The sequence below is a fragment of the Puma concolor genome, chromosome E2 (assembly GCF_028749965.1).
Source record: "Puma concolor isolate L17-30 chromosome E2, mPumCon1.1.hap2, whole genome shotgun sequence".
NCBI lineage: Eukaryota > Metazoa > Chordata > Mammalia > Carnivora > Felidae > Puma > Puma concolor.
The window spans coordinates 45,458,225-45,485,411 of record NC_141681.1 but is presented as its reverse complement, the minus strand read 5'-3'; the positions used below and the strand labels follow the sequence as shown (position 1 = coordinate 45,485,411).

Below are 27,187 nucleotides of genomic sequence, written 5' to 3'. Positions count from 1 at the left end.
CTAATAGAATATGTTGTTATCCTTTTAAATTTTGCCATTCTGATAAGGTGGAAAATGGTCCCAGTATCATTTTAATTTGAATTTCTCTTTTCATACATTTAAGTTTTATTTTACATTTTATTGTGTGTGAATTGTTTGTTCCTTTTAGCCATTTTTTTCTGTCAATATTTTTGGTATTTCTCTAAATTTTAAGAGTTTTTTTAAACTGAGGTATAATTGACATATAACATTAGTTTCAGATGTATAACATAATGATTCAATATTTGTATATATTTTGAAATGAAGAGGTTTTTTTAAATATTAGGAATTCTTATGAACTGAATCATTTCCCTCCCACACCCCAATTCATAATGTTGAGGCCCTAATCCCTTGCACCATACTTTAGAATGTGATTTTACTTGGAGACAGGGCCTTTAAAGAGTTAGTTAAGTTAAAATGAGCTGTTAGGGTAGACCCTAATCCAATCTAACCGGTGTCCTTATTAGGAGATTAGGGTATAAAGAGAGACACACCAGGGATGCATACATACAAAGACCATCTAAGGACACAGAAGGCAGCCATCTGCAAGCCAAGGAGAAGAGATCTCAGGAGAAAGTCAACTTGCCAACACTGTGATCTCACACTTCCAGACCTGTGAGAAAATTAGTTGCTGTCATTTAAACCATACCAATTGGTGGTCTTCTATTATGGTAGTCCTAGCAAACTAGTACAGGAATATTAGGCCTTTATTTGTGATGCTTTCTTCTAGGATGTTTACATTCCTAATCTGTTTGGAATTTATTCTTGTGGTATGATGTAAGGTATGGATAGAATTTTATTTTTTTCCAAATGGCAAACCAGGAAACTTGTCCGAGCTATGTGCTTATATTTTAATTTTTTATTTTGAGATCATTGTAGATTTACATGCAGTTGTAAGAATATAGAGATCCCATATAACCTTCACCCAGTTTCCCTCAGTGACAATTTCTTGTAGAACTATAGTGCAATATCATGACCAAGATCTCGATATTGATACAATCCACAGAACTTATTCACATTCTTTGCCAGTTTTACATGCACTGTTTGTGTATCTCTGTATATATTTAGTTCTGTGCGATTTTATCATTTGTGTAGAGTCATATGACAACCACTCCCATCACTATTCAGAACAGTTCTATCCCAAGGATCCCTTGTGCTACCCTTTTATAGTCATAGCCACCTCCTCTCCACCCAATCCCTGGCATCCTCTAACTTGTTCTCTATCTCTATCTTTTTGCATTTTAAGAATGTTATATAAATGGATTCATACAGATTAGAACTTTATGAGATTGGTTCTTTTTCACTCAGCATGATTCCCTTGAGAACCATCCAAATTGTGTGTTTCAGTCGTTCATTCCTTTTTATTGCCAATGTTTTGCCATGGTAGAGATATACCCTAGTTTGTTTAACCATTTACCTGTTAAAAGACATCTGGGTTATTTCCAGTTTTTGATTATTACAAATAAAGCTGCTATGAACATTCACATATAGGTGTTTGTATAAACGTATGTTTTCATTTCTCTGGGATAAATGGCCAAGAGTGCAGTTGCTGGGTTGTATGATAAGCTCTGCACTTACTTTTTATTGTGAAACTTCATTTATTTCAACTTTGTTCATTCCCAGCTCTGTGGATAATGAAATTATTCTATTATCCATTGGAATTTACGTTTGCAGCGTCATTGGTCACAAGAGAAATGCAAATTAAATACAAATGTACCACTACCCACCTATTAGAATTGCTAAAATTCAAAAGACACAATAATAACGCTGATTGGGTGGCGCAACTGGAATGCTCATACACTGCATGTGGGAGTGTAAACGAACATTCACTTTCAAACACTATTTTGCAATATTTATTAAAGCTAAACATATGTGTACTTTCTAACCTAGCAATTCTATTTTTTGAGTACATAATACAAACAGAGCTAATTTCATATGCACACCAAAAGACTGACACAAGAATGTTCATAGCAGCTTTACTCATAATAGCCCAAAACTAGAAACAAATACCCCATCAACAAGAGAATGGAGGTTGCCCCTGGATTGTTCAGTCAGTTGTGTCCGACTCTTGATTTCGGCTCAGGTCATGATCTCACAGTCGTGGGATCGAGCCCCACGACTCAGCACTGTGTGTGGAGCCTGCTTGGGATTCTCTCTCTCTCCATCTCTTTCTGCCCCTCCCCTGTTTGTGTGCATGCGCGCACCCCCCCACACACACACACACTCTCTCTCTCTCCCCCAAAATAAATAAACATTTAAAATAAGGAAAAGAAATCATACATGCTCAGTAAATGGCAGATCTATGTTTTGAATCCACATTTCTCTAACTACAAAACCAGTTCTCTTTCAATTCTGGTTTTTGCCCCAGAAGCCCAGATTTTATTATATTAAATGAAACCCTAGCATAAGTAATTCATTTAAACAAATACAACTTGCTCTAAATTGGTAGATTTAAAAGACTGATGATGCCTTATAGTAAAAGAGACACTCTTATGGTATGTTGGTGAAATTTTAAGCAGGGCAATTGATGAAGATGATGTAAGTCAGTTTTAACTGTGAAAGCCTCATTCTCAACAATATTTAAGACTCTGTTCAAAAGATATAATTATATGTGTGCACAAAAAGGAGTGTGCAGTGAAACACTATGCAATATTGGGGAAAGCAGCTAAATATCCTTCAATAGGGAAATGGTTACATAGTATATCCAGACAATGTAGTCAAAACATTATGATAGATTGTAATTTGATGACATGAAAAACTTTCACTGTATTTTGTCAGATGAAGAAGGCAGATTACAAAACAGTATTGTAGTATGATTCTGTTTTGAATGAACAAATCCTATGTGCCTATATCCATGTGTTAATTCACAGAGAAATATGAAATGATTTAGAATAAAATGTTCAAATAAGCTGTTTCTAAGTGAGCATTATTTTGAGCTTTTCTGTATTTTCTAAATTTCTGAATAACAATCAGAAAAAATAATAGAGCTAATCCCTCCCTCTTTGAGAGCAGAAGAAATAATAAGAGATGTATATGAAACATGGAGTGTAGTGCAGTAGTGGTTTAAATTCTGGCTTAGGGTGGCCTGAAGTTTCTTCATAGATGTGAAGCCTTTCGGATGAATAACTCAACTACTACCTTAAAGATCCTAAACCTTGAAACTAAGATTTTATTACACATTGGATTCCTCTTCCTGGTTGCCCCTCACCTAGGCTCAGATCTATTATTGCCTGCCAATCCCTCCACCAGTCATTGCTCCAACAAGGAAATCACATCTGCCTTGGAAATTAATTAATATTAAACCCTGCACATAGGAGAAGAAATGGAACTTAGGCCTGATGTGGCTGTGTAGAAATTCAGACCATTCCCTTGATCATTAGGCAGAAAAGGAAGTTGAGAAAGTAATCTGAAGGATCAGGATGATGACAATTTAGAAAACACAGCAGAGATGCCCGTTTCTACTTCCAGGAATCTTAAATCAGTCCTTCAGAAAATTAGCTAAGTACCCTAAAGAGTCACAGTGAAGAAAGATGGCTCTAGGATGCAGACTTTGAATTGGAAAAGGGAAAAGAGATACTATAATCCAGGAGACCCAGTTGATTAAATAAATACACATAGATCCTTTATCACACCCTTGAACAAATTCTTCCGAGTGGGGTGAGTTATCTATACTCCACTCAGCAGAAGTCAATTCCACATTCCTGGGTCTACATACCCCTAAAATGACTGGAACTCATATCCTGATAAGATTCTAGAAGGGAATGCAAAGTTGGTGAAGACATGGGAGCTGGACAGTAAGAAGGAGCTGCTCAGCAAAGTTAATAGTTAAATAAATTACAAAATATCCATGTAAAAGAATATTAAGATAAACAAATCCAAAGCTGTAGGAAGTAATCAAGGATATAGAAAAATTTCAAGATATAACATCAGTAGAGAAATCACTTTACAAAACAGATTAACAAATACAATTATACCAATATTGAGTGATACAAAAAAAAGTTAAACAACTGTTTCAGTTATCTGTTGCTATGTAACCATTCCAAAATTTTGTGGCTTAAAAAACATTCATTAGCTCATTATTCTGGGGTTGGCAATTTGGGCTTGGTTTGGCTGAGTGGGTCTACTGATTCCACTCATCTAATAGCAGCCAGTGGTTTGGTGGGGGCTGGATGGTCCAAGATGGTCTCTGAAATATCTGGTAGCTGTTGCTGTCAGCTGGGCCTCTGTCTCCAGGTGATCTTCTATCTTCAAGCAAGCTAGTCATAACCTTCAGTAAAAGGTGGCCTCAGGGCAGGAAGAGGAAAAGAGCAGACCTCCTAAGGTTTTGTCTCACAAATCTTACAATGTCACTTCCACCACAGGCTTTTTGCCAAAGTCCATCAAAAGGCCCTGCCTACTAGTAACCTAACCATTTCAGAACAATTACTCCTTTTTCTGAAAAACAAAAAGAGAACAAGGAGAACAAAATCCCTGACCTTAAGCTTGGTTTCAGATATGCCCAGTAATGTTTTCCTTTATTCAGAGCTCTTCTCTCAGTGAACAGCTCTGTAGGGAAAGGGAAGGGGCATGGGAAGGGTAGGAATCATTGGACACCAGACCTTTCTTGGAGCACAGACTAGCTAAACTGGAAGAAATTCTTCAACACCACACAATCTCTCACCATCTGTCACACACATACTGGACAGAAGTAAAAGGGAGATGGGGAGTACTGCTAATCCTTTTTAGTATCAAAAGGAAAAGCCAGGGTCACTGATATCCAGGGCTGAAAACTTTCCAAGTTCACAGCAAGTTTCCTGGGGAGACAGCTTTGGGAATGATGTGGTTCTAAAACACGGAACTTGACCTCAGCTCCCAAGGGAGATCCTCTAAGGAAGGAATGCCACTCCTAGGCTCTCCAAACTCTGCCTAAAGGACTCTTCCAATTCTAAAATTTCATTCCAAAAACTGCTTTGTGCTTTTTTGCTTGCATGTAACTTTATACTACCACTCAAATATCGGACTCCCTTTGGTGACCATTTCTCTGCAGCTGGGGTCCATGGCTGTAAAGCAAGAGAAAAAAAAAAAAAAAAAAAAAAAGAAGCAGCAGGGAACCCAGGAATACAGATCCTAAAAAAGGTTAGAACCTAAAATTGGCCCCTAGATGGGCAACACTCACTTTACTGATACCCCACTGTGTTAAGCAGGAAGCTAGGCACTGGACGTTGGGGGAGGAGGGGAGGGAGGCGGTGCCCTGACGAAGGCAGCTGAGACCATGCTTTAGTGCAAGGGCGACTCAAGTTAATACAGGCATCGCAGTCTTCACAAGCGCAGATATACTCTCAAAAAGGTCTTCAAAAGACCCCTCAGTCCCGACGTTAAACCCAGAACTGAAGAAATGAAGCTCTATCCCATTACACAACCGAACTCGTACCAGTCAAAGCATTAAAAGCTTCTTCCATCACATTAGGTAACAGCACTGTCTTATGATGGGCGGTCTCAAACCCCACAGTGTCACGTGCCTCACACTACGGCTGACCAGTCACCCCAAACGTTCCGCATCCGCGTTGGGACGTACACGCACTATCACACACCTGTCACGGCCTCAGCACCGCCCACACTCTCATTCGTCTTCGTCACCGCCACAAACGCTCACACGCAAACAGCCATACACAGGCCTGAGCTCCAGGCTCAACGCGCCCTGTCTGCACCTTGGGGGCTCGGGGCTTCCTCACTGGGCGCGCCCGCCACGCCCAGACTCCGGCGGCCACTCGGAGCGCGAAGACTTTGAGGGATAACCAGAGAGGACCCAGGGCTCAAAGTTCTTTTCAAAAGCTGCACAGGGGCTTTGGGAAATGTAGTTCAAGGCTGGAAAAGCCCGGATGTCGAGCGCGCGCAAGGAGGCTGCGGCTTCAAAGACTGAGCCGCAGAGACACTTGGGAGGTACAGCTCGCGCGGGAGTACGCAGGCGCAGACCGCTGGCCAGCGGTCGAAGGTGAGGCTGGTGGGTCCTACCGAGGCGGTGGAGGCGGGTGATGGCGGGACCTGGGGGGAATGCAGAGGAGGGAGGCGGGAACCTGGCCAGGAAGGCCGGGGAAGAAGGCAAGAGTTCTGGGCCCTGGAGAGAACGGGAGGGAGGCGAGAACCTAAGCAGAAGGAGCCAGGGCCGGGAAGGCCGAGAAGGGAATAGGGAGCCCGGGCCAGGGAGCGTCCTAGAGGGGAACCGGTAGTCCAGGCTGGACAGCGCCGAAGAGGGAACTGGAAGCCCGAGTTGGTGTGAGCTTGGGGAGGGCAGGAATTTTGTCCCCCACCCCCACCCCGCACCGGGTGGAAACCCCAGCTTTCGGAGTGCGGCCTGGCACACACGGGCATTCAGTTCGTGTAGCTTTTTGTGCCCGTTCTTGTGCAGCTTGGACATGTGTTACTCCGTGTGACGTTGTGGAACCAGTTGTTTGGAAAGTGATAAAGTCTCTGTGTTTGTCTAATTTTTCAAATAGGATGCGAGTTGATTTGTTTTTGAGACTGCATGCGACTTTGGAGAGACGATAGTAAGGGGTTTTTGTGAGTAAAATTTTGCTATTTTGTGTGAAGTATGTTATGGGCTCTGTGAGATTATGCCTGTGATGTGCCTATGGGATTGTGATTGTGTCGTGGGTAATATAACTGTGTCTTTGTCTAATTTTTAAAGTATCTTGTGTGTACAATCCGCAGTAATTCGTGAATGTTATTATGTGGCTGAGATGGAGCGCTTGAGAAATTGGATGCATGACCAGTTAAATATGTATTGTTTCGATTATCTGAATACTGGCATTTTATATGCTTATAGATTTCACTCTATGGCAACTGGATAAGTGAAATAGAGATTTTTTTTTGATGGAGAGGAGGAAGTGAAATAAAAATAATTTTCAGATGGTAGGATTGTATATTGGGAAACCCCACACTGACTAATGATTGGTATGTTGAAATGAGTAGGACACCATAAAAAATTGGGCAAGACACAAAAAATTTCTCCCCTAACTGCCACTCAAAGTTTCTATTTGGGTGAATCCCTTTTTTTCCCTGCTACTACTGGATGCATTGCGAGACAGATTGAGTAATTTCTTTGCTCATTCTGAAGACTGAATCTGTTGAACATTTAAATACAAGACCAGTCTCATAATAACTATTTAGTTAAATAAAATATTCACTATAGGGGCGCCTAGATGGCTCAGTTGGTTGAGCATCCGATTCTTGGTTTCAGTGCAGTTCACGATCTCACAGTTTGTGGGTTCGAGCTCCACCTTGGGCTCTCTGCTGACAGTGCAGATCCTGGTTAAGATTTCTCTCTCCCTCTCTCTGCCCCTTCCTGGCTTGCTCTCTCTTTCCTTCTCAAAAAATAAACAAATGAATATTTTAAAAAACATTCACTATAGACACCAATACTTCAAACTTGTTTTAAATAAAAACCCTCCCTCCTACTGGAAGCCTGCCTGGGAAAAGGGTACATGATCAGCTTCTTTTCTAATTCTTCAACTTCTATTTTGTCTCTACTTCCTCTAGGTGGGTAGTCTCTGGCTGGAATGGATTGGGAGCTGGAAAACAAGAGACAAGAAGTTAGGGACAAGAAGAGGCTAACATGATTGGTACCATTATAATTTATTGTAAGTCATCTCTTACCTTCTGAGAGAACCCACTGCTGGGAACTTCCAGATACACTTCCCTTCTTATGGGTACAGCCACTTCTCCAGCTGTCTTCTCAATGTTTCCTCTGGGCATGCAGTTGGCCACCTGCTCTGGTGGGTCTTGTTGTCTCTCCAGTGAGTCCTCTTGGACAAGAGAATCCAAGCCATTCCAGGCAGGCTCCATCCATGGGTTGCCCATCTAGAGCTCAGGTGAGAATTAGCCCCTTAGTCACTTTGCCCTCTCAAATCCTGAAATATGTACATTTTTCCCCAAAACTCTCTTTACCACTTTGTTTCCCAGTGACATCAGCATCTGAGGGGCCCCTTGTTTCTTATAAGAAAGCACCCACTTTTCTTCACCTGGAAAACTATGTCCTAAAAAATAGTTTACTCTCTTAGACAAAGTAGGAGTTAAATTAATGGTAGCAAAACTTTATGTTTTTTATAAGACTTTATTTTAGAATGAGGGACACTTAGAAGCTTGCTTTCCTCACCATCTTTGGAACATCTGCTGAGACTGAGAGAAAAATTTATAAGTTACCATGCTGTTATAAACAGTGACAACAATTAGAAAATTCAGAGGTTGTTGGAAAAATCATTGACAAATCAATAAGCTTCATTTATATATGTGTGCTTATGTGTATATATATGTATCAGAAAACTATGGAAAATGACCAATGGTCATCAAAAATATGAGATACAAAGAATTTCATAATGTATAAGTAAAAGAATTCTTTTAATGTTTCTAAGGGACTCAAAAAATAAGACTTGAATAAAAGAACAGGAAGACATGTGACAAAGTGTCAAAACTCCGTAACATTTCATGCAATTCCATTAAATTTTCAGTAAAAATTTTGAATTTTCTACGAGAAATTTCTAAGAATGAAAGTTCTTATGAGAATATGAATAAGCCAAAAATTCTGAAAGAAAATAACGAAGGGGGAAGTAGCTCTACCTGATACTAAAATATGTTTTAAAACTAATAACTGCCGAGTCATCTTTGCAATTAAATGAACAGATCAGTAAAACTAAGTATAAAATCCAGATCTACTCAGATATATACAGGAAGTAAGGTATATGGTTATACTTGATCTTAGCCAAAAGGCCAAGAAGCAATAAAGATGGCAGTTTTGATGAGTGGAGGAAACAGTAGATTATTGAACACCTGACAGTATTAAACCAATGGCCAATAATCTGTTGAAAGTTTTTGGGTTTTTTTGTTGTTTTTTTTTTTTTTTGTATTTAAGTAGGCTTCATGCCCATTGCAGAGCTCAGTGCAGGGCTTGAACTCATGACCGTGAGATCAAGACCTGAGCTGAGATCAATAGTTGGACGCTTAGCAGACTGAGCCACCCAGGCACCCCTGCTATAAGTTATTTTTGCATGGCAAAAACAAAGTCAAATGAGAAACTATAAATTATTTGAAGCGAATACAGTACTTCCTTCCTTTAAAAAAAGATCTAATAACCAATCTAGAAAATAAAAATCTAATAGAAAAGTGAAAGAATTATAAGAGACCATTAACAGATGAGAAACTAAGGATGTTTTTTAAACTTATGAAAAGAAGCTTATTTTCTCTTATAATGGGAAAAATAAAACCCAGAACCACAATTTCTACCTATTAGATAGGCATGCATCAAGAAGTTGGTATCGGTAGCATTTATCAAGGTATTGGCATACATCAAGAAGTTGGTATCAGTAGCATTTATCAAGGTGTATCAGTATATTCTCATATATTGCTGGTGATAGTGTAAATGGTAGAGCCTTCTGGAGAGCAGCTTGAAGGTAGGCTGCTAAGAGAGAAAAATTAGTGCTAGAAAGGAGGGGAACTTGCCCAAAATCTAACCTCTTGCCCAAGAGCCTCTATCTCTGGATTTGGGGATAAAATAAGATTTGTCTAGCTTATTCTCCTTCCTGTAAATTATGTGGAATGTGCAGAGTGGTCAAAGGCCAAAGCAAGGGAAATGGAGGCGATTTCAATTGAGACTTAAGTCATAAGAGAGCTATAAGTCGTGTATAGTGTCATTTTGGCTTCTTTTCATCTTGGCTTTGCCTTCTTAGGAACTGCCTCTTTTCCAAAGAGGAACCTAAAGGAAGACTGGTCACCTCTTGCAAATCTCAAAACCATGGCTCAGGTGAGGTGATGGTTCCTCTCTTCCAAAATAATCTTTATTTTTTTTATTTTTTTTAAGGATATTTGAGCATTTGCCTTTCTTGTACTAAATCCTCCTGCCTATCTTCCCCTTCAGGAAAGTGTCCCCATTTCTTTCCATATTGGCCAGATAAGCCTTTTCCTTCAACAAATGCTCCTTCTAATTTTAACTAATTTTCACACATTAAGTGGGTTTATCATTAAACATCTTTCTTTGTCTTCTCCCAGAAGCAGAGCTGGGACAAAAATGCATTTCCTCAAATGAGAATATATTACTGCATGAACTTTGCTTGTTTAAATAAAAACAGTCAAGATGGAGATGGAATTGATGTTGCTTTTAGTAAGTAGCAAGGACTATTGTCTTGAGGCTTTAAGAAAAGAGTTATGCTTGGCAAATTGTACAGAGAACAGAGAATCTTGCTTTTCTCCTATCTGATCCTCCAGTTTTGCCCATAGCTGCTAACAATTCCTAAAAATCCATGGCCTGCCAATAACACTCCCCCATTATGCTAATGGTGTTCCTATTTTTAAACTTCTCTAATTTTATATTTGGATGCAGGGGAAGTAAATATATATGCTTGGATCACCATACTGAATTACAAGTATAACTCTTGAAATATCCTGCCCTTGGTTTCAAAGATGTTGTTATCTCTTGGTTCTTTCAGAAATGTCATCTTTATATCTGGACCTCTTAAATACTACTGTGCTCCAGATTCTTTTATTATTATAATTTTTTTATGTTTATTTATTTTTGAGAGAGAGAGTGCGAAGGGCAGAGAGAGACACACACACACACACACACACAAAATCTGAAGTGGGCTCCAGGCTCTGAGCTGTCAGCACAGAGCCTGATGGGGCTCGAACCCACAAACAGTGAGATCATGACCTAAGCCGAAGTTGGACACTTAAACTAACTGAGCCACCCAGGCGCCCCTGTACTTCAGATTCTTTATTGGTTCTCTTCTTTTTTCATTTCCCTGTTCCTATTCACAGTCTACCACCGTTATTCTAATGCTCACATAATTGTAAACCTAAACCTCTGTTCTGAGTGTCAAAACCATATCCAATCTCCCACTAAAAATCACCACCTGCATATTCCACAGATACTTCAGGCACATGCCCAAGATTTATCTCATTATCTCCTGCCCATCGTGTTCTTTTTTGTTTTGTTTTCTATCTGCTTTTGGCCCCAGTCCCATACCCACCTGCTAATATAGCTAGCTTGAGTTAAATAAATATCTCTCTTCCACTATGCAATTTAGTGGTGACTTTATTCCTTATACCACAGTTGCCTTCATCTCCCTTGATATCTTTATTTTGAGTGCCTCTCTCATATCCTGGTCACTTGTTTTACCATATAACACCTTTGCTCCTCCAAGTCCTCCAAGTGCTCACCCCACTGCTCACTTATGGATCTTTGTGTTTCTTATGCTTTTCTGTTTAACCTTGTGTGTGTGTGTATGTGTGTATGTGTGTGTGTGTGTGTGTGTGTGTGTGTAGTAAAATATACATAGTGTAAAATTTCACCATTTTAGCCATTGTTGAGTGTATAGTTTAGCCCCATGAAATACATTCAGCGTTGTGTAACCAGTACCACTATGTATTTCCAGAACTTTTTCATCATCCCAGACAGAAACTCTGTACTTATAACATTAATCGGTGACTGTTAACCTTATACTTTTTATAGCATCAGAACTAAAGCACATTAGAAGAATGTATAAAGATAGCCCTTTAGGGGAGTGGAAGATGGTAAAATATTAACAGTTTAAATTCAATAATACTAATCAATGATAATAATGGTTTTCCAATTCACGAATATGATGTACATCTCCTTTTATTTAAGATCTTTAAATTCTCTCAGTAATGTTTTGTTGTTTTCAGTGTACAGTCTTACACGTTTTGTTATATTAATCCCTGGGTATTTTTTTTATGCTATTGTAAATGCTATTTATTTTTATTTCAAATTTTCACTGTTCACTAATATATGAAAACACAATTGATTTTTGTATATTGACCTGCAGTCTTTCTAAAGTCACTTATTAGTTCTAGTAATTTTTTGTATTCTTTAGGATTTTCTACATAGATAAGCATGTCATATGTAAATAATGACTGTTTGCCTTCTTGCTTTTCAAACTGTGCATCTACTGCATTGTCTAGAACCTTCAGTATAATGTTGAATAGAAATGGTGAGAACAGACATTTTTGCCTTGTTCCTGCCTTAGGGGAAAGGGATTCAGAGTTTCACTATTAAGTATGATATTAGCTATAAATTTTGCATTGATTTATCAGGTTAAAGAAGTTCCAGTTTGCTGATAGTTTTTATCATGAGAGGGTGCTGAATTTTTTCAAAAGTTTTTCTTCATCTATTGGTTATTCCCCATTATTTGGCTTTTCTCTCTCTCTCTCTCTTTTAATGTTTATTTATTTTTGAGAGAGAGAGAGAGCGCGCGCACATAGGAGCAGGGCGGGCAGAGAGAATCCGAAGCAGGCTCCAGGCTCTGAGCTGACAGCACAGAGCCCAATGCAGGGCTTAAACTCACAAACCATGAGATCATGACCTGAGCCAAAGTTGGACACTTAACCGACTGAACCACTCAGGTGCCCCTTCTCTTTTTTCTATTAACACCATGAATTATATTGATTTTGAAGTGTTCAGCCAACTTAGAAGCTCTAGCTCTAGGATAAATCCCACTTATGTAATGTTTGATGAATTTGCTAATATAGTACATTGTTAAGGAGTTGTTTGTGGTTCATAAAGAATTTGGTCTATATTTTTTCTTGTAATACCTTTGTTTAGTTTTCATATCAGGATAATTCTTTTAAAATAAGTTGGGAAGTATACGCTCTTATTTTCTAAAAGAATTTGTGTAAATTGGTACTATTTCTTCTTAAAGTGTTTGTTAGAAATCACCAGTGAATAAATCTTTAAAAATTAAAAATAAAAACAGAGGGGCGCCCAGGTAGCTCAGTCGGTTAAGTGTCCAACTTTGGCTCATGTCATGATCTCGTGGTTTGTGAGTTTGAGTCCTATATTGGGCTCTGTGCTGACAGGCCAGAGCCTGGAGCCTGCTTCAGATTCTGTCTCCCTCTCTCTCTGCCCCTCCCCTGCTCATGCTCTGTCTCTCTCTCAAAAATAAAACATTAAAAAAAAGATTTCTTAATAAATAAATAAAAACAGAGGGAGGGAAACCATAAAAGACTCTTAAATACAGAGAACAATCTGAGAGTTACTGGAGGGGAGGTGGGTGGGGAAATGGATTAAATGGTTGATGGGCATTAAAGAGGACACTTACTGAGATGAGCACTGGGTGTCATATAAGAGATGAATACCTGGGTTCTACTCCTGAAGCCACTACATAACTACACTGTATGTTAACTAACTTGAAAATGAATAAGTAGTAATAATAATATATTTTAAAAAAGAAGAATTCACCAGTGAAGCCATGTTAACCTGGAGATTTTTTTGTGGGAACGGGTTTAACTAGCAGCTCAATTTCCTTGGTAGAATTAGGGATATTCAGGTTATCAGGGTGTTTTCTTCAGTGAGCTTTTATAGTTTGTATCTTTCAAGGAATTTGTCAAATTTATTGACAAAGTTGTCAAAAATATACTCTTTTTATCCTTTTGATATTTGTGTAATCTGTAGCAATGCCCCTCTTTCATTTCTGCTGTTGATAATTTGTGTCTTATTCTTTTCCTTGGTCAGTTGCCTAGAGTTTTACCAATTTCATTTGTCATTTCAAAGTACCAGCTTTGGGTTTCATTGGTTTACTCCATTGTTTTTCTGTTTCCTCTTTCTTCACATCTTTTTTGTTTCCTTTTTTTTTTCTCAATACTTTGGGTTTAATTAAGTCATTTTCTAGTTTTGAGAGAGAGAGACAGCATGAGTAGGGGAGTAGCAGAGAGAAGGAGACACAGAATCGGATGCAGTCTCTAGGCGCTGAGCTGTCACCCAGAGCCCAATGCAGGGATTGAACCCACAAGCAGTGAGATCGTGACCTGAGCTGAAGTTAGACTTTTAACTGACTGAACCGCCCAGGTGCCCCAAAACTTCTGTATCCTTATTGATTTTCAGTCTATTTGTGTAGCAATCACTGAGAGAAGAAAGTTGAAATCTTCAGTTATAATTTTGGTTTTGTCTGTTTTTCCTTTTCTATCAGTTTTTACTTAATGTATTTTTAAGTTCTGTTTTTAGGTGCATTCACATTTAGAATTGTTACATTCTCTCATGAATTGATCCCCTCTGTTATTTTGAAATGCCGTATTTAATCCCTGATAATATTCTTTGTGCTGAAATTTGTATTGTTTGATATTATAGCCAATTTAGCTTTCTTATGATTAGTATTTACACGGTATACATGTTTTCCATCCTTTTTAAAATTTTTTAAGTTTACTTATTTTGAGAGAGAGCAAGTGGGGTAGAGGCAGAGAGAGTGGAGGAGAGAATATCAAGCAGACTCCGCAGGGTCAGCATAGAGGCCGATGTAGGGCTCAAACTCACAAATTGTGAGATCATGACCTGAGCCCAAACCAAGAGTTGGACACTTAATTGACTAAGCCACCCAGGTGCCCCTCCATCCTTTTACTTTAACCTTCCTATGTTTTCATATTTAGAGTGAGCCTCTTGTAGATAGTATATAGTTTGTCCTTTTTAAAAATTTTTTACTTTTAAGTAACCTCTACACCCAATGTGGAGCTCCAACTAACAACCCCAAGATCAAGAATCACATGCTCCACTGACTGAGTGGTACCCCTGTAGAGCATCACTTTTTGTAATCTCACAACACATGTTTTTCCAGAGCAAATATGCTATACACTAAGACAGAATATATGCAAATCTCAATAAAAAGAAATCATATGGAGCATCTTCTCTAACCACAATTGAATTAAATTAGATGTCAATAAAAATAATATACCTAGACTAGGCCCAAATGTTTGGAAATTAAACAATATGCTAATTTTTAAAAAAATGTTTATTTTTGAGAGAGTGTGAGTGGGGAAGGGGTAGGGAGAGAGGGAGACAGAATCTGAAGCAGGCTCCAGGCTCTGAGCTGTCAGCACAGAGCCCAACATAGGGCTCAAACCACAAGCCGCTAGCTCATGACCTGAGCCGAAGTTGGACGCCCCAACAATATACTACTTCTGAGTAATCAATTTTGGGTCAAAGAATAACCAAAAAGAAAATTTTCATAAAATTAATGAAATTTATGGCTAACATCATACTTAATGGTGAACGACTGTTTTCCCTCCTAAGATCAGGAGCAAGACAAGGATGTCTACTTTAACGCTTCTATCAACACTGTAGATGATGCGTAAAGAATGAAAAAGAAATATAAGGCATATAGACTAGAAAGGGAGAAGGTAAACTGTATTTGCAGATAATATGACCAGGTTATGTAGGAAGTATTAAGGAAAAGTACTAGAAATAAAAAGTGAATTCAGCAAGGTCACTTGTATCAAAATACAAAAATCAATTCTATTTTTATATACTAACAACAAAAAATTGAAAATGAGTTTAAAGAATAAAATTAAGAAAACATTTACAAGACCTGTACACTGAAAACTACAAAACACTGCTGAGAAAAATTTAAGAAGACCTAAATAAGCATACATAAGGTCCATGGATTGGAAGACCTACTACTGTTAGCATATCTGTTATCTCCAACCAATTTATAAAGTCTTTCAAAACTCAATCAAAATCTAAGTAAGTTGTTTTATAAAGATTGATAAGTTGATTCTAAAATTAACCTGGAAATGTAAAACACCTAACATGTCTAAACAGGTTCTACATGACAGTGTTGGAAGATTATTAATGGTGCTCTACAGGGGCACCTGACTGACTCAGTCACTGGAGTATGTGATTCTTGATCTCAGGGTTGTAAATTGGAGACCCATGTTGCGTATAAATCTGTCCAGATTTTCCTCCCCTTTTTACTGACAAACATTTACATCAGCTATGGTTTTGGACTTTTTTAAGTCTCATTTTACTTTTGTCAATTTTTGCTTTATGTTTTTTGAAACTCTTGTTATTTAAATATGTATACATTTGTAATTGTTCTATTTTCCTAGTGTATTTACTTTTTCATCAATATAAAATGCCTCTCTTTGTCTGCAGTAGTAACATTGCTCAACTTTCCCATGTGTAGTGTTTGTATGTCATTTTCCATCCTTTAGTTTCAGCCTATTTGTGTCTATGGTATTTAAAATATGTCTCTTGTAGGGGCACCTGAGTGACTCATTTGGTTAAGCTTCCTATTCTTGATTTCAGCTCAGGTCATGATCTCATGGTTCATAAGATTGAGCCCTGTGTCAGGCTCTGAGCTGGATGTGGAGCCTGCTTGGGTTTTTCTCCCTTTCTCTCTGCCCCTTCCCCAGTTGTACATGTGCATGTGCTTGCTCTCTCTCTCTCTCTCTCTCTCTTTCTCTCTGTCTCAAAATAAATAAATAAACTTTAAAAAATAAAATATGTCTCAGAATTATATTAAATCTTGCTTTTTCATGCATTCTAATATCTTGGTCATTTTATTGGAATGTTTGGTCCATTTATATTTAATACAATTAGAGGTAAATGGATTTAGGGCTGCCATTTTGCTGCTTTGTTTTCCAAATGCTTAACCTATGTTTTTAATCCTTTTAAATATACTTTATATTTCAAGGCAGTTTTAGGTTCATGACAAAATTGTAGAGTTTCCACTACCGTCTGCCCCCATACATGATTAATAGCCTCCCCATTATCAATATCTTGCACCAGAGTGTACATTCATTACAATGAACCTACATTGATACATAATTCCAAAGTCCAATAGATTTTGGCAAATATATGACATTCTGCCATTATAGTATTATACAGAATAGTTTTAGTGCCTAAAACTTTTAGGGCTACGCCTTTTTGTCCCTTCTTTTTTTACTCTCTCCAGAGTTTTGCCTTTCCAGAATGTCATATAGTTGGAATTATATGGACTTTTCTGATGGGCTTCTTGCACCTACTAACGTGCATTTAAGTTTCCTCCTAATCTGTTTTTATTCATCTCTTCGTATATACTGTTGTATTTTGTATCAAATACATGTTAATGGTTCATTTTCATTCTTCTCTTGACTTTTTATTTATTTATTTATTTATTTATTTATTTATTTATTTATTTATTTTAATGTTTTATTTATTTATTTTGAGAGAGACAGAGAATGCCAGTGCAAGAGGGGCAGAGAGAGGAAGAGAGAGAAGCCCAAGCAGGGTGGACACTCATCATGGAACCTGACACAGGGCTTGATTCCATGACTGTGAGATCATGACCTGAGCTAAAAATCAAGAGTTGGACACTCACCAACTGAGCCACACAGGCACCCCTCCTCTATTGACTTTTTAGTTGTATCTGTTTCTATGCCCAGGTTTTCCATTAGTTCTTTGAAGACATTAAGAGCAGCTGCTTTGAAGCTTTTTTTGGTGGGGTTTTTTTTTTGGCAAAATCCAACATTGGGACCCACTAGGGATTAATTTCTGTGACTGGCTTTTTCTGAATATGAGTCATATTCTCCCTTGTTTTGTTTGCATATTTAGTAATTTTTACTAGAAATCTGGATATCATGAATAATATAGTAATTTGATACTGTTATGTCTTTTTTCTGAGGATTATTGGTTTTTTGTCCTGGCAGGCAACTAACTTGCTTGAAATTGAACTTTAAACTCTGCACCAACCCCAAGTATGAAGCAGCTGATATGTCAGCTCAGTTCTTTAAGCTTCCAGCTGCTGCTTTTGACCCTGGCCCCCTTAGGTGAGGGGAGATAGGTTCTCCTTGTGTTCATATATATTAGCTCTCAGTTAAGGAATTGGTGAGAGTTTATACTTAGATTTGGGGACTTACTTTCGGTAGGCCTGTTTCTTCCAGTGTTCCACTCCTTATACTTCCTGCTGCTTTGTGAGCTGCAACTTCTGACACCTCAATCCAGTAAGACTTCAGTTTTCTTCTGCTTGTGCTATGATCAGGTTGTATAATACTGGTAATCAAAAATGCCCAAATCTCAGAATCTCACTAGATGCATTTCTATTTTTCAAAACTCTTTTTTGGTATCTTTCTGTCTGCTTTTTCCTAAGTCCTCTCTGATGTCTCCAACAATTGCTTAGTTTAATTATCAATGTGGTGTTCTGGCAGTGTTTATACTCAGATTTTGGTTCTCATCCTTTCTATAGTTCTCTCACTTCAAGAATTTATTTCTAAATCTCGAGCTCAGCTGCCTTAACAGCTATGGGGTTTCTGGTACCTTCATGCAAAAAAGCCATGGATTGAACAATTCTTACCCATCACGGTTGCTATCCTTTAAGGATAAGCTCTCCATTGGGGCACCTGGGTAGCTCAGTCGGTTGAGCATCGGACTTTTGATTTCAGCTCAGGTCATGATTCCAGGGTTGTGGGATCAAGCCCTGCGTCGGGCTCCACACTGAACATTTAGCGTGCTTGGGATTCTCTTTCTGGCTCTGCCCCTTTCCCCAGCTCATGCTCTCCCTCTCTCTCTCAAGTAAAAAAAAATAATAATAATAATAATAATAATAATAATTCAATTTTTTTAAAAAAGGTTAAACTCTCCTTCAATTTTTGCTTGCTTTGATTGCTTCCAGTTCCATCTATGAGTTGTTATATGTTGTGTTCAGACATATATATTAAGTATAAATGATTATTATCTGAGGGATCATTTTCTTGATCAATTGACTGTATTATTTTTGGGTGCCAGAAGTTGCTCCCATGCATTCTTAAACCATATTTTTTCTGCATAATACATTAATCTTGACAGAGAAAAGTTTTACCTCCTCAATTGTGTTGCCCTTGTAATATATCACATCTTGTACATTCTTCTCTTGTAGTACCTGTAACACCTTCAAGCAGGTGTATGTTTAAACATACTTTCTTGAAGGCTTTGAGGCTATGCAGGGACAGTGTTTTATATGTCTTGGCACTCCAGTAAACTAATGCAGTTTGGGGGTACAAAGTGACTTTACATAAATATTTGTGTGATGAATTATTAAATAAATTCAGTGGCAGGTACTTCTGTCTTTTGTTTACCTTACAATATAAATTACAAAACAAAAATGATTAGCTTTTTTTACATTGATATGAATGCCCCAAAGGAACAGATCAAAAGTAGTCCCCAATATCTAGTCAGCTTATTCTGATCACAGTTCCAATCCGTTGCAGGCATCAGTGTCATTCAAAGATGTGACTGTTGACTTCTCTCGGGAGGAGTGGCAGCACCTGGATCCTGCTCAGAAGACTCTCTATATGGATGTGATGTTGGAAAACTATTGCCACCTCATCTCTGTAGGTAAGAAAAACTCTCTTTGAAACTTTCAGTAGCATGCATTTCCTTTCAAAGTGCCTAAATTATGTGTGATCTTGTGTTTCAGGGATAAGATTGATGAATTCTTTTTTTTTGTTTTCAGAAAGGATAATTTTGTACTTGCCCAGAGCAAGGCATTAAGTTTACTCTTACACAAAGAAGTATCTTAATTTGCAGTATTGAAAATGTACTTTACTAATTTTTCAAATGTATTGAAGCCTAAACAACTTAATCCAAATTTTTCTTTGTCAGGGTGTCACATGACCAAACCTGATGTGATCCTCAAGTTAGAACGAGGAGAAGAGCCATGGACATCATTTACAGGTCATACCTGCTTAGGTGAGTTTCTGACTCTTCAGGTGGATGAAATCTAATGGAGAATAAATTTTATTTAAAAATTTTTTTTTTCAACGTTTATTTATTTTTTTTGGGACAGAGAGAGACAGAGCATGAACGGGGGAGGGGCAGAGAGAGGGAGACACAGAATCGGAAACAGGCTCCAGGCTCTGAGCCATCAGCCCAGAGCCTGATGCAGGGCTCGAACTCACGGACCGCGAGATCGTGACCTGGCTGAAGTCAGACACTTAACCGACTGTGCCACCCAGGCGCCCCGAGAATAAATTTTAAAATAGTCATGTGGTAGGTGGCACCTTCGAAATATGCCACCTGGTGTGGGAGTGTCTTTTTAAAGGCTCCTAACCTTTGAAATGATCATTATTCCTGCAAAACTTAAATCAAACTTTTAAATATGACTCTCCCAATATAATATTCTTTTCTAGTTTGCTTGATGTTATCAAAGATAGTTGCCACTCTTAATCAAAATGTATTATAAACCTTCTTTTTAGATCTTTTTTCTTGTTTTGTGTCTTTTTCTAACTTCAGTCTCTTATCTTCTTGACATTGTATATTTTCTTTTGAACATTCTTAAATCTGTTTTTATAAGAGAGAAAATTCTTGTTTAATGTTTTTCTTCTCAGTTGCTTTCCATTTCTTTCTTTTTCTTTCTTTTAATTGCCTCAGGTTTGTTTTCTGTGCTAAGTCTAAGATCCCCTTCTCACCACAAATATAGCTGTTAATTTTAAAACTTAACTTGCTTTGGCCCAGATTGATAATTCCACAGTTATCATTCTCTTCTATTAAACTTTTGTCATTCACTTTATATGGCAGATCATCATTCCTGAAATCAACCCTTCATTTGGGTAAAGCATTAACTTATTCTTATCCTGGTTCTCTGAGTGATTATTTCCAAGTTGGTCTATTTTCTTCATCACTGGACATACTGCCTAATAATACCTGGCACATAATGGTCATTGATACATATATTTTTAAATGTATGTTGTTTCACTAGACTCTCAGTCTTATTTCTCTGATTTGACCTCAAAGGATCTGCCTTTAAATTATGGAAATCTCATCCATTCTGAGGACGGAAGGTCTTTGTTGTTTTTTTTGTTTTTTTGTTTTTTTGTTTTTTTTTATTTTTTTTTTTCAATGTTTATTTATTTTTGGGACAGAGAGAGACAGAGCATGAACGGGGGAGGGGCAGAGAGAGAGGGAGAGAGGGAGACACAGAATCGGAAACAGGCTCCAGGCTCTGAGCCATCAGCCCAGAGCCCGATGCGGGGCTCGAACTCACAGACCGTGAGATCGTGACCTGGCTGAAGTCGGACGCTTAACCGACTGCGCCACCCAGGTGCCCCAAGGAAGGTCTTTGTTTTATGTAGAGGTCTGTAACACTGACATACTCAGTGCATTTCTCCCACCTTCACTATAGTACTTCAAGGGTTCTGCACTCTGATGTTTCACCTATTTTGTAACAACATGTTAGAAATGAAAATCACAAACTTTCCTACCCTTTAAATTCTTCCCCACTGTCTGTTTCCAAATATTTTATTTTTACCATGATACCAGCTTTCTCTGTGTCTGTCATCATCTCTTATGAATCTCTTCACAATTTGTGTTATGTTTATCAGCCTGTGAAATGTATTTACGTTTTCCCATATTTTCATTTTTCACTGACCTCATACAAAATAACAACTATCTTATTTCATATCTTGACTACAATAATTACAGCTTGGCTTTGCTATAATTTTGTCCTAATTCTTTCAATTTATATTGTTACTTTTCTGACAAGAGATATCATTGCTTGTTCCCTATTATTATATGAAATTGAAATTCTTCATTCAAGGACTACTATAATAAGCCCTCATCTGGTCTTTGCAACTTTATTTCTCTCCATTATGGAAAACTTTTGGTAATTTCCACTTGATTTAGTCTCCTCAATGTTCTCCACACATGTGTAATTTGTCATAATGCTTGTACTGTTCATTGTGTTGTGTTCTCCCTTCCATATACTATGTATCTTTTAAGTCTTGAGATTTCTTCTGCATAAACTATTCCTTAACCACTTCACATAGATTTTCTGAATTCCCATGCTACTTACCAACTCAGACACACACAACTCTTGAAAATAATGATGTAATTTGGTACCCAGTTATATGTGATTTATGCTTAAGGCTTTTTTAATTCAAAGATAAGATCCTCTATCTTTTTTGCTATAGTATATAATATTTTAAATATTCCATAGTTGCTCATTAACTTGAAGCTATACAGGCAAGTTATGCTTTTGCTCCATTCACAAAGCATGGTAAGCTCCTTCCAGATGTACCTGCTCAGGCCATGGCTGTATAGATTCTGATTGAAATTGTTGGATTCTGGGGCACCTGGGTGTCTCAGTCGGTTGAGCATCCGACTTCAGCTCAGGTCATGATTTCATGGTCTGTGAGTTCGAGCCCTGCGTTGGGCTCTGTGCTGACAGCTCAGAGCCTGGAGCCTGCTTTGGATTCTGTGTCTCCCTCTCTCTCTGCCCCTCCCCTGCTCATGCTCTGTCTGTTTCTCTCTCTCTCTCTCTCTGTCAAAAATAAATAAACATTGAATTGGCTGGATTCTACCAAACACTACCTATCTAGGTAGGATATACAGTGTTAATGTAAACTCAGAAGAGTTCAAAGGAGATAATCAATAAAGTATTCCTTTCTATGGAAAAGGATTACTATCAAAATCTGCATCTTTCACAAAATATTTAAGACACGATTAAGCTTGTGAAAATATTTTGTTAAAATTACTTTCCTAGACCATAACCATTTTTTTTTTTTTTATTTATGGGACAGACAGAGACAGAGCATGAACGGGGGAGGGGCAGAGAGAGAGGGAGACACAGAATCGGAAACAGGCTCCAGGCTCCGAGCCATCAGCCCAGAGCCTGACGCGGGGCTCGAACTCACGGACCGTGAGATCGTGACCTGGCTGAAGTCGGACGCTTAACTGACTGCGCCACCCAGGCGCCCCGACCATAACCATTTTTAAGTTATAAAGAAATAATGCTTAAAGTGGTAGGGGGAAATAAGTGAAGGATTTTTGGCATCATGGAACATAGCATTTTCTTGAAGATAATCTGAGTAGAAATAAGAATGGAAGGCAAGCCACTTGATTAAAAAAACATAAGCAAAGTATGTGATTAGGAGTAAGTGAGATATTTATAAGGCAAAAAAGATGAGGCCTCACTTTTATGTGTGAAAGTTGTCAGATAGGTGGACAACCCTGAAAACTTGTTGGAATATGAAAAGTGAATCTCAGCGATTCAAAGTTTTGTTTACAGGAGAAATTCCTTATATGTTGGTGTTGAGAGTAATGGACTGAAGGAAGAAATAGATTTTTTAAACCTGAATTTAACATTATTTTACTAGATGTGGATGATTGCAAAATAACAGAAGTCAAATATAGCTATAAAATATAAGAGAAATGAAGGTTAAAGTTAATCACTTAGAATGAGATGTAATCTTGTCCACCATGTGGCAAACTGGAGTTAAGAAAAGTTATGAGCGCCTGGGTGGCTCAGTCAGTGAAGCGTCCAAATCTAGATTTCAGCTCAGGTCACGGTCTCACAGGAGATAGAGCCCCACGTTGGGCTCTGTGCTGGCATTGTGGAGCCTGCTTGGGATTCTCTCTCCCTCTTTCTCTTTGCCCTTCCCCTGCTCTCTCTCTCTCTCTCTCTCTCTCTCTCTCTCTCAAAAATAAATAAACCTTTAAAAAAAAAAAGAAAAGAAAAGTTACTATATTGAGAGGAAAGACTTGTGGCAGTTTTTCCTTAAACCTGAAAAAGTAAGTCTGTGAAAAGAAATAGTTACAATTGATGGTCATGAGATTTTTGTTATTGAACCATTCTGAAAGGATTGGTAGTAATAGCAATAATGAATACACCAATAAATGTACTCCTGGTCAGTTTTAAAGTTCCTGTTGGAAGTGTCTTCATAGCTCTTTTCTCACAGGAGAAAATGATAACCAATTATATGGAGGATTAGAGCCTAGGCTATAGGGTTGTCTTTTAAACACTAGGAAATTACTTGATACTTGGAAAGATTAATGAGCCATTGATGGGTACATAGTAGGCGGTGGTGGAATAACTGGAAATGTTTTGCCTCACAGTCTAGAGCTGAATGTATAAAAATATAGGCTCTGGGGCGCCTGAGTGGCGCAGTCGGTTAAGCGTCCGACTTCAGCCAGGTCACGATCTTGCGGTCCGTGAGTTCGAGCCCCGCGTCGGGCTCTGGGCTGATGGCTCAGAGCCTGGAGCCTGTTTCCGATTCTGTGTCTCCCTCTCTCTCTGCCCCTCCCCCGTTCATGCTCTGTCTCTCTCTGTCCCAAAAATAAATAAACGTTGAAAAAAAAAAATTAAAAAAAAAAAAAATATAGGCTCTGATCTGTGTTCTCCAAAAGTAATCCTTCCTCTAATATTTTTCTTGAATAAGCTTTTCTACTAATTTTTCTTGTCCATCCTACTTAAAGTTTACTGCCCTTGAAAGGTTCACTTCATTGCTTCCAAATCCACCTGTCCAAACATCAGTCTGTCTTTCACCATTCTTTGTCTTCTCACTGCTTGGTGTATTCATTTAACTTTCTGTATGAAGTTCTGATACAAAGTGCAAAAGTTACTAGCATTCATTGCTTAATTTTTCATTCTTGTCCACACCGAGGCAGAGTTTTTCTTTAGGTTTTGTGTCTTTTCCCTGGCAAGGAATAATTTGTCCAGGGTCTTTTTTGATCTCATATACTAGACACCAGTACAATTTCTTTCCATAGCAAATATGTGAAGATTCACAAATTGTTATTATATTCTTTTGTAGAAGAAAATTGGAAAGATGAAGACTTTTTAGTGAAATTCAAGGAATACCAAGATAAGTTTTCTAGATCAGTTGTATTCATCAACCACAAAAAACTGGTTAAAGAGAACAGTAATGCATATGAAAAGACATTTACTTTAAGCAAAAACCCTATTAATTCAAAAAATCTACCTCCTGAATATGATACTCATGGAAAGATTTTTAAAAATGTTTCAGAATTAATCATCAGTAATATAAGTCCTGCAAGAAAGAGACTTAGTGAGTATAATGGATATGGGAAATCACTTCTCAATACTAAACCAGAGGCAGCTCAACCTGGAGTCAAATCCCATAATCAGCGTGGCAGGGTTGTCAGTCATAATGACGTACTTATACAATATCATAAGGTGGAAACTCAAGCACAGCCATTTGGATATAATGACTGTGAGAAAGCCTTCCTTAAAAAAGGAGAATTAATTACACATAATAGAGCTTACATAAGGGAAAACCCATCTGAATACAATAAAAGGAGAAGAACAACCAATATTGAAAAAAAACATACATGCACTGAATGTGGGAAGTCCTTCTGCAGGAAGTCAGTATTGATTCTGCACCAGGGAATTCACACAGAGGAAAAACCCTATCAGTGCCATCAATGTGGAAATTCATTTAGAAGGAAGTCATATCTCATTGATCATCAAAGAACTCACACAGGAGAGAAACCCTTTGTTTGTAATGAATGTGGTAAGTCCTTCCGCCTAAAGACAGCCCTCACTGATCATCAGAGAACACATACAGGGGAAAAATCATACGAATGTCCACAGTGTAGGAATGCCTTCAGATTGAAGTCACACCTCATACGTCATCAGAGAACTCATACAGGAGAGAAACCATATGAGTGTAATGACTGTGGGAAGTCCTTCCGCCAGAAGACAACACTCTCTCTACATCAGAGAATTCATACAGGAGAGAAACCCTATATTTGTAAAGAATGTGGGAAGTCCTTTCACCAGAAGGCAAACCTTACTGTACATCAGAGAACTCATACGGGGGAAAAGCCCTATATTTGTAATGAATGTGGAAAATCATTCTCCCAGAAGACAACCCTCGCTCTTCATGAGAAGACTCATAATGAGGAGAAACCCTATATTTGTAATGAATGTGGGAAGTCCTTTCGCCAAAAGACAACCCTTGTGGCACATCAGAGAACACATACAGGGGAAAAATCCTATGAATGTCCTCACTGTGGGAAGGCCTTTAGAATGAAGTCATACCTCATTGATCATCACAGAACTCACACAGGAGAAAAACCATATGAATGTAATGAATGTGGGAAATCCTTCAGTCAGAAGACAAATCTGAATCTGCATCAGAGAATTCATACAGGAGAGAAACCCTATATTTGTAATGAATGTGGGAAGTCCTTTCGCCAGAAAGCAACTCTCACTGTACATCAAAAAATACATACAGGACAGAAATCCTACGAATGTCCTCAGTGTGGGAAAGCCTTTAGCAGGAAGTCATATCTTATTCATCATCAAAGAACTCATACAGGAGAGAAACCATATAAATGTAATGAATGTGGGAAGTGCTTCCGCCAGAAAACAAATCTCATTGTACATCAGAGAACTCACACAGGAGAGAAACCCTATATTTGTAATGAGTGTAGTAAGTCCTTCAGTTATAAGAGAAACCTCATTGTCCATCAGAGAACTCACAAGGGAGAAAACATAGAAATTCAATAAATGATGTGATCTCTTTGTGAAGCCTTTCCAAGTTATTGTAAAATTTTAGTTTAAGGGAAAAAAGCATGCTAAAACATTTTAATAAGGTAATTTTAATCACAAATGTAATAATAGTTAAAGTACCAACCACAGAACTGTCTGCTGTTTACTAGCACATGTAATGGATATGATCATTGTTATTGAACTTTATCAGAAATGAAGCTAATTTTTTAAGTTTTCAAGTTCTGTTCACTTAGATTATTTTTTTAAAGTGCTTACATAATATATGCAGAGACAAGATACAAAATGGTTATAATATTAGTCTCCATAAAAGAAAGAAAATATGAAATATATTTCTCCTTGTGCTCTGGAATAAAGAATAACTGTTATTTCCCCAAAGATTACCATGTCCCTGGCTTATAACATCATGAAGCAGTCTTTGCATGTCTAAATTTTATGTTTTATCATATATCATGAATTATTTTGTGTCTTGTCTCAACATTTTTAAGATTCATACATTATTGCATGTGGCAGTAATGTATTCATTTTCATTGTGCATACTCTTCCATTTTAAGAATATACCACTATTTATCCTCTTGATGGATGTTTGTATTTTTATAAATTTGTGTTGTAATAAAAATACTGCTCTAAATATTCTGTGTATGTGTGTATGTATATTTCTGTTGATCTTATAGTAAGATGAATTACTCAGTCCAAGGGTGTATGTAAGTTTTTTTCAGCTATGGTAGATACTGCCAAACATCTCAGACCTTTCTTAATATGAGGTGATTAACTTTGGAAAGTAACAGCTCTGATTGTAAGCAATGTGGAGAAAGGTCTTTAGCAGTCATTCAGCTAGAGAATTTTACTTTTAAAAAATCTAGGGGCGCCTGGGTGGCGCAGTCGGTTAAGCGTCCGACTTCAGCCAGGTCACGATCTCGCGGTCCGTGAGTTCGAGCCCCGCGTCAGGCTCTGGGCTGATGGCTCGGAGCCTGGAGCCTGTTTCCGATTCTGTGTCTCCCTCTCTCTCTGCCCCTTCCCCATTCGTGCTCTGTCTGTCTCTGTCCCAAAAATAAATTTAAAAAGTTGAAAAAAAAATTTAAAAAAATAAAAAATAAAAAATAAAATAAAAAATCTATATAATATTGTAATTGTAAGAAGACTGTCAGTCA

At 37.9% G+C, this 27,187-nt stretch overlaps 1 protein-coding gene and 1 long non-coding RNA gene across 3 annotated transcripts; one reads left to right on the top strand and one right to left on the bottom strand.

Moving 5' to 3' along the window:
- Positions 1–857: 857 nt before the first annotated feature.
- Positions 858–9,147, bottom strand: LOC147573558 (uncharacterized). Of its 2 annotated transcripts, XR_015245164.1 has the most exons (3): positions 7,651–9,147; positions 5,659–7,565; positions 858–4,547 (listed from the first exon to the last, which is right to left on the bottom strand). It is a non-coding gene; the product is annotated as an uncharacterized LOC147573558 (long non-coding RNA). The 2 variants fall into 2 exon arrangements; XR_015245163.1 differs by having other exon boundaries at positions 858–7,565.
- On the top strand, positions 5,858–26,671 carry ZNF567 (zinc finger protein 567). The gene is made up of 6 exons (XM_025914521.2): positions 5,858–5,989; positions 6,492–6,542; positions 9,717–9,790; positions 18,994–19,120; positions 19,388–19,474; positions 24,316–26,671. The coding sequence occupies exons 2-6, from the start codon at positions 6,521–6,523 to the stop codon at positions 26,034–26,036; spliced, it is 2,031 nt and encodes a 676-aa protein (XP_025770306.2). The 5' UTR covers positions 5,858–5,989; positions 6,492–6,520; the 3' UTR covers positions 26,037–26,671.
- Positions 26,672–27,187: the final 516 nt, after the last annotated feature.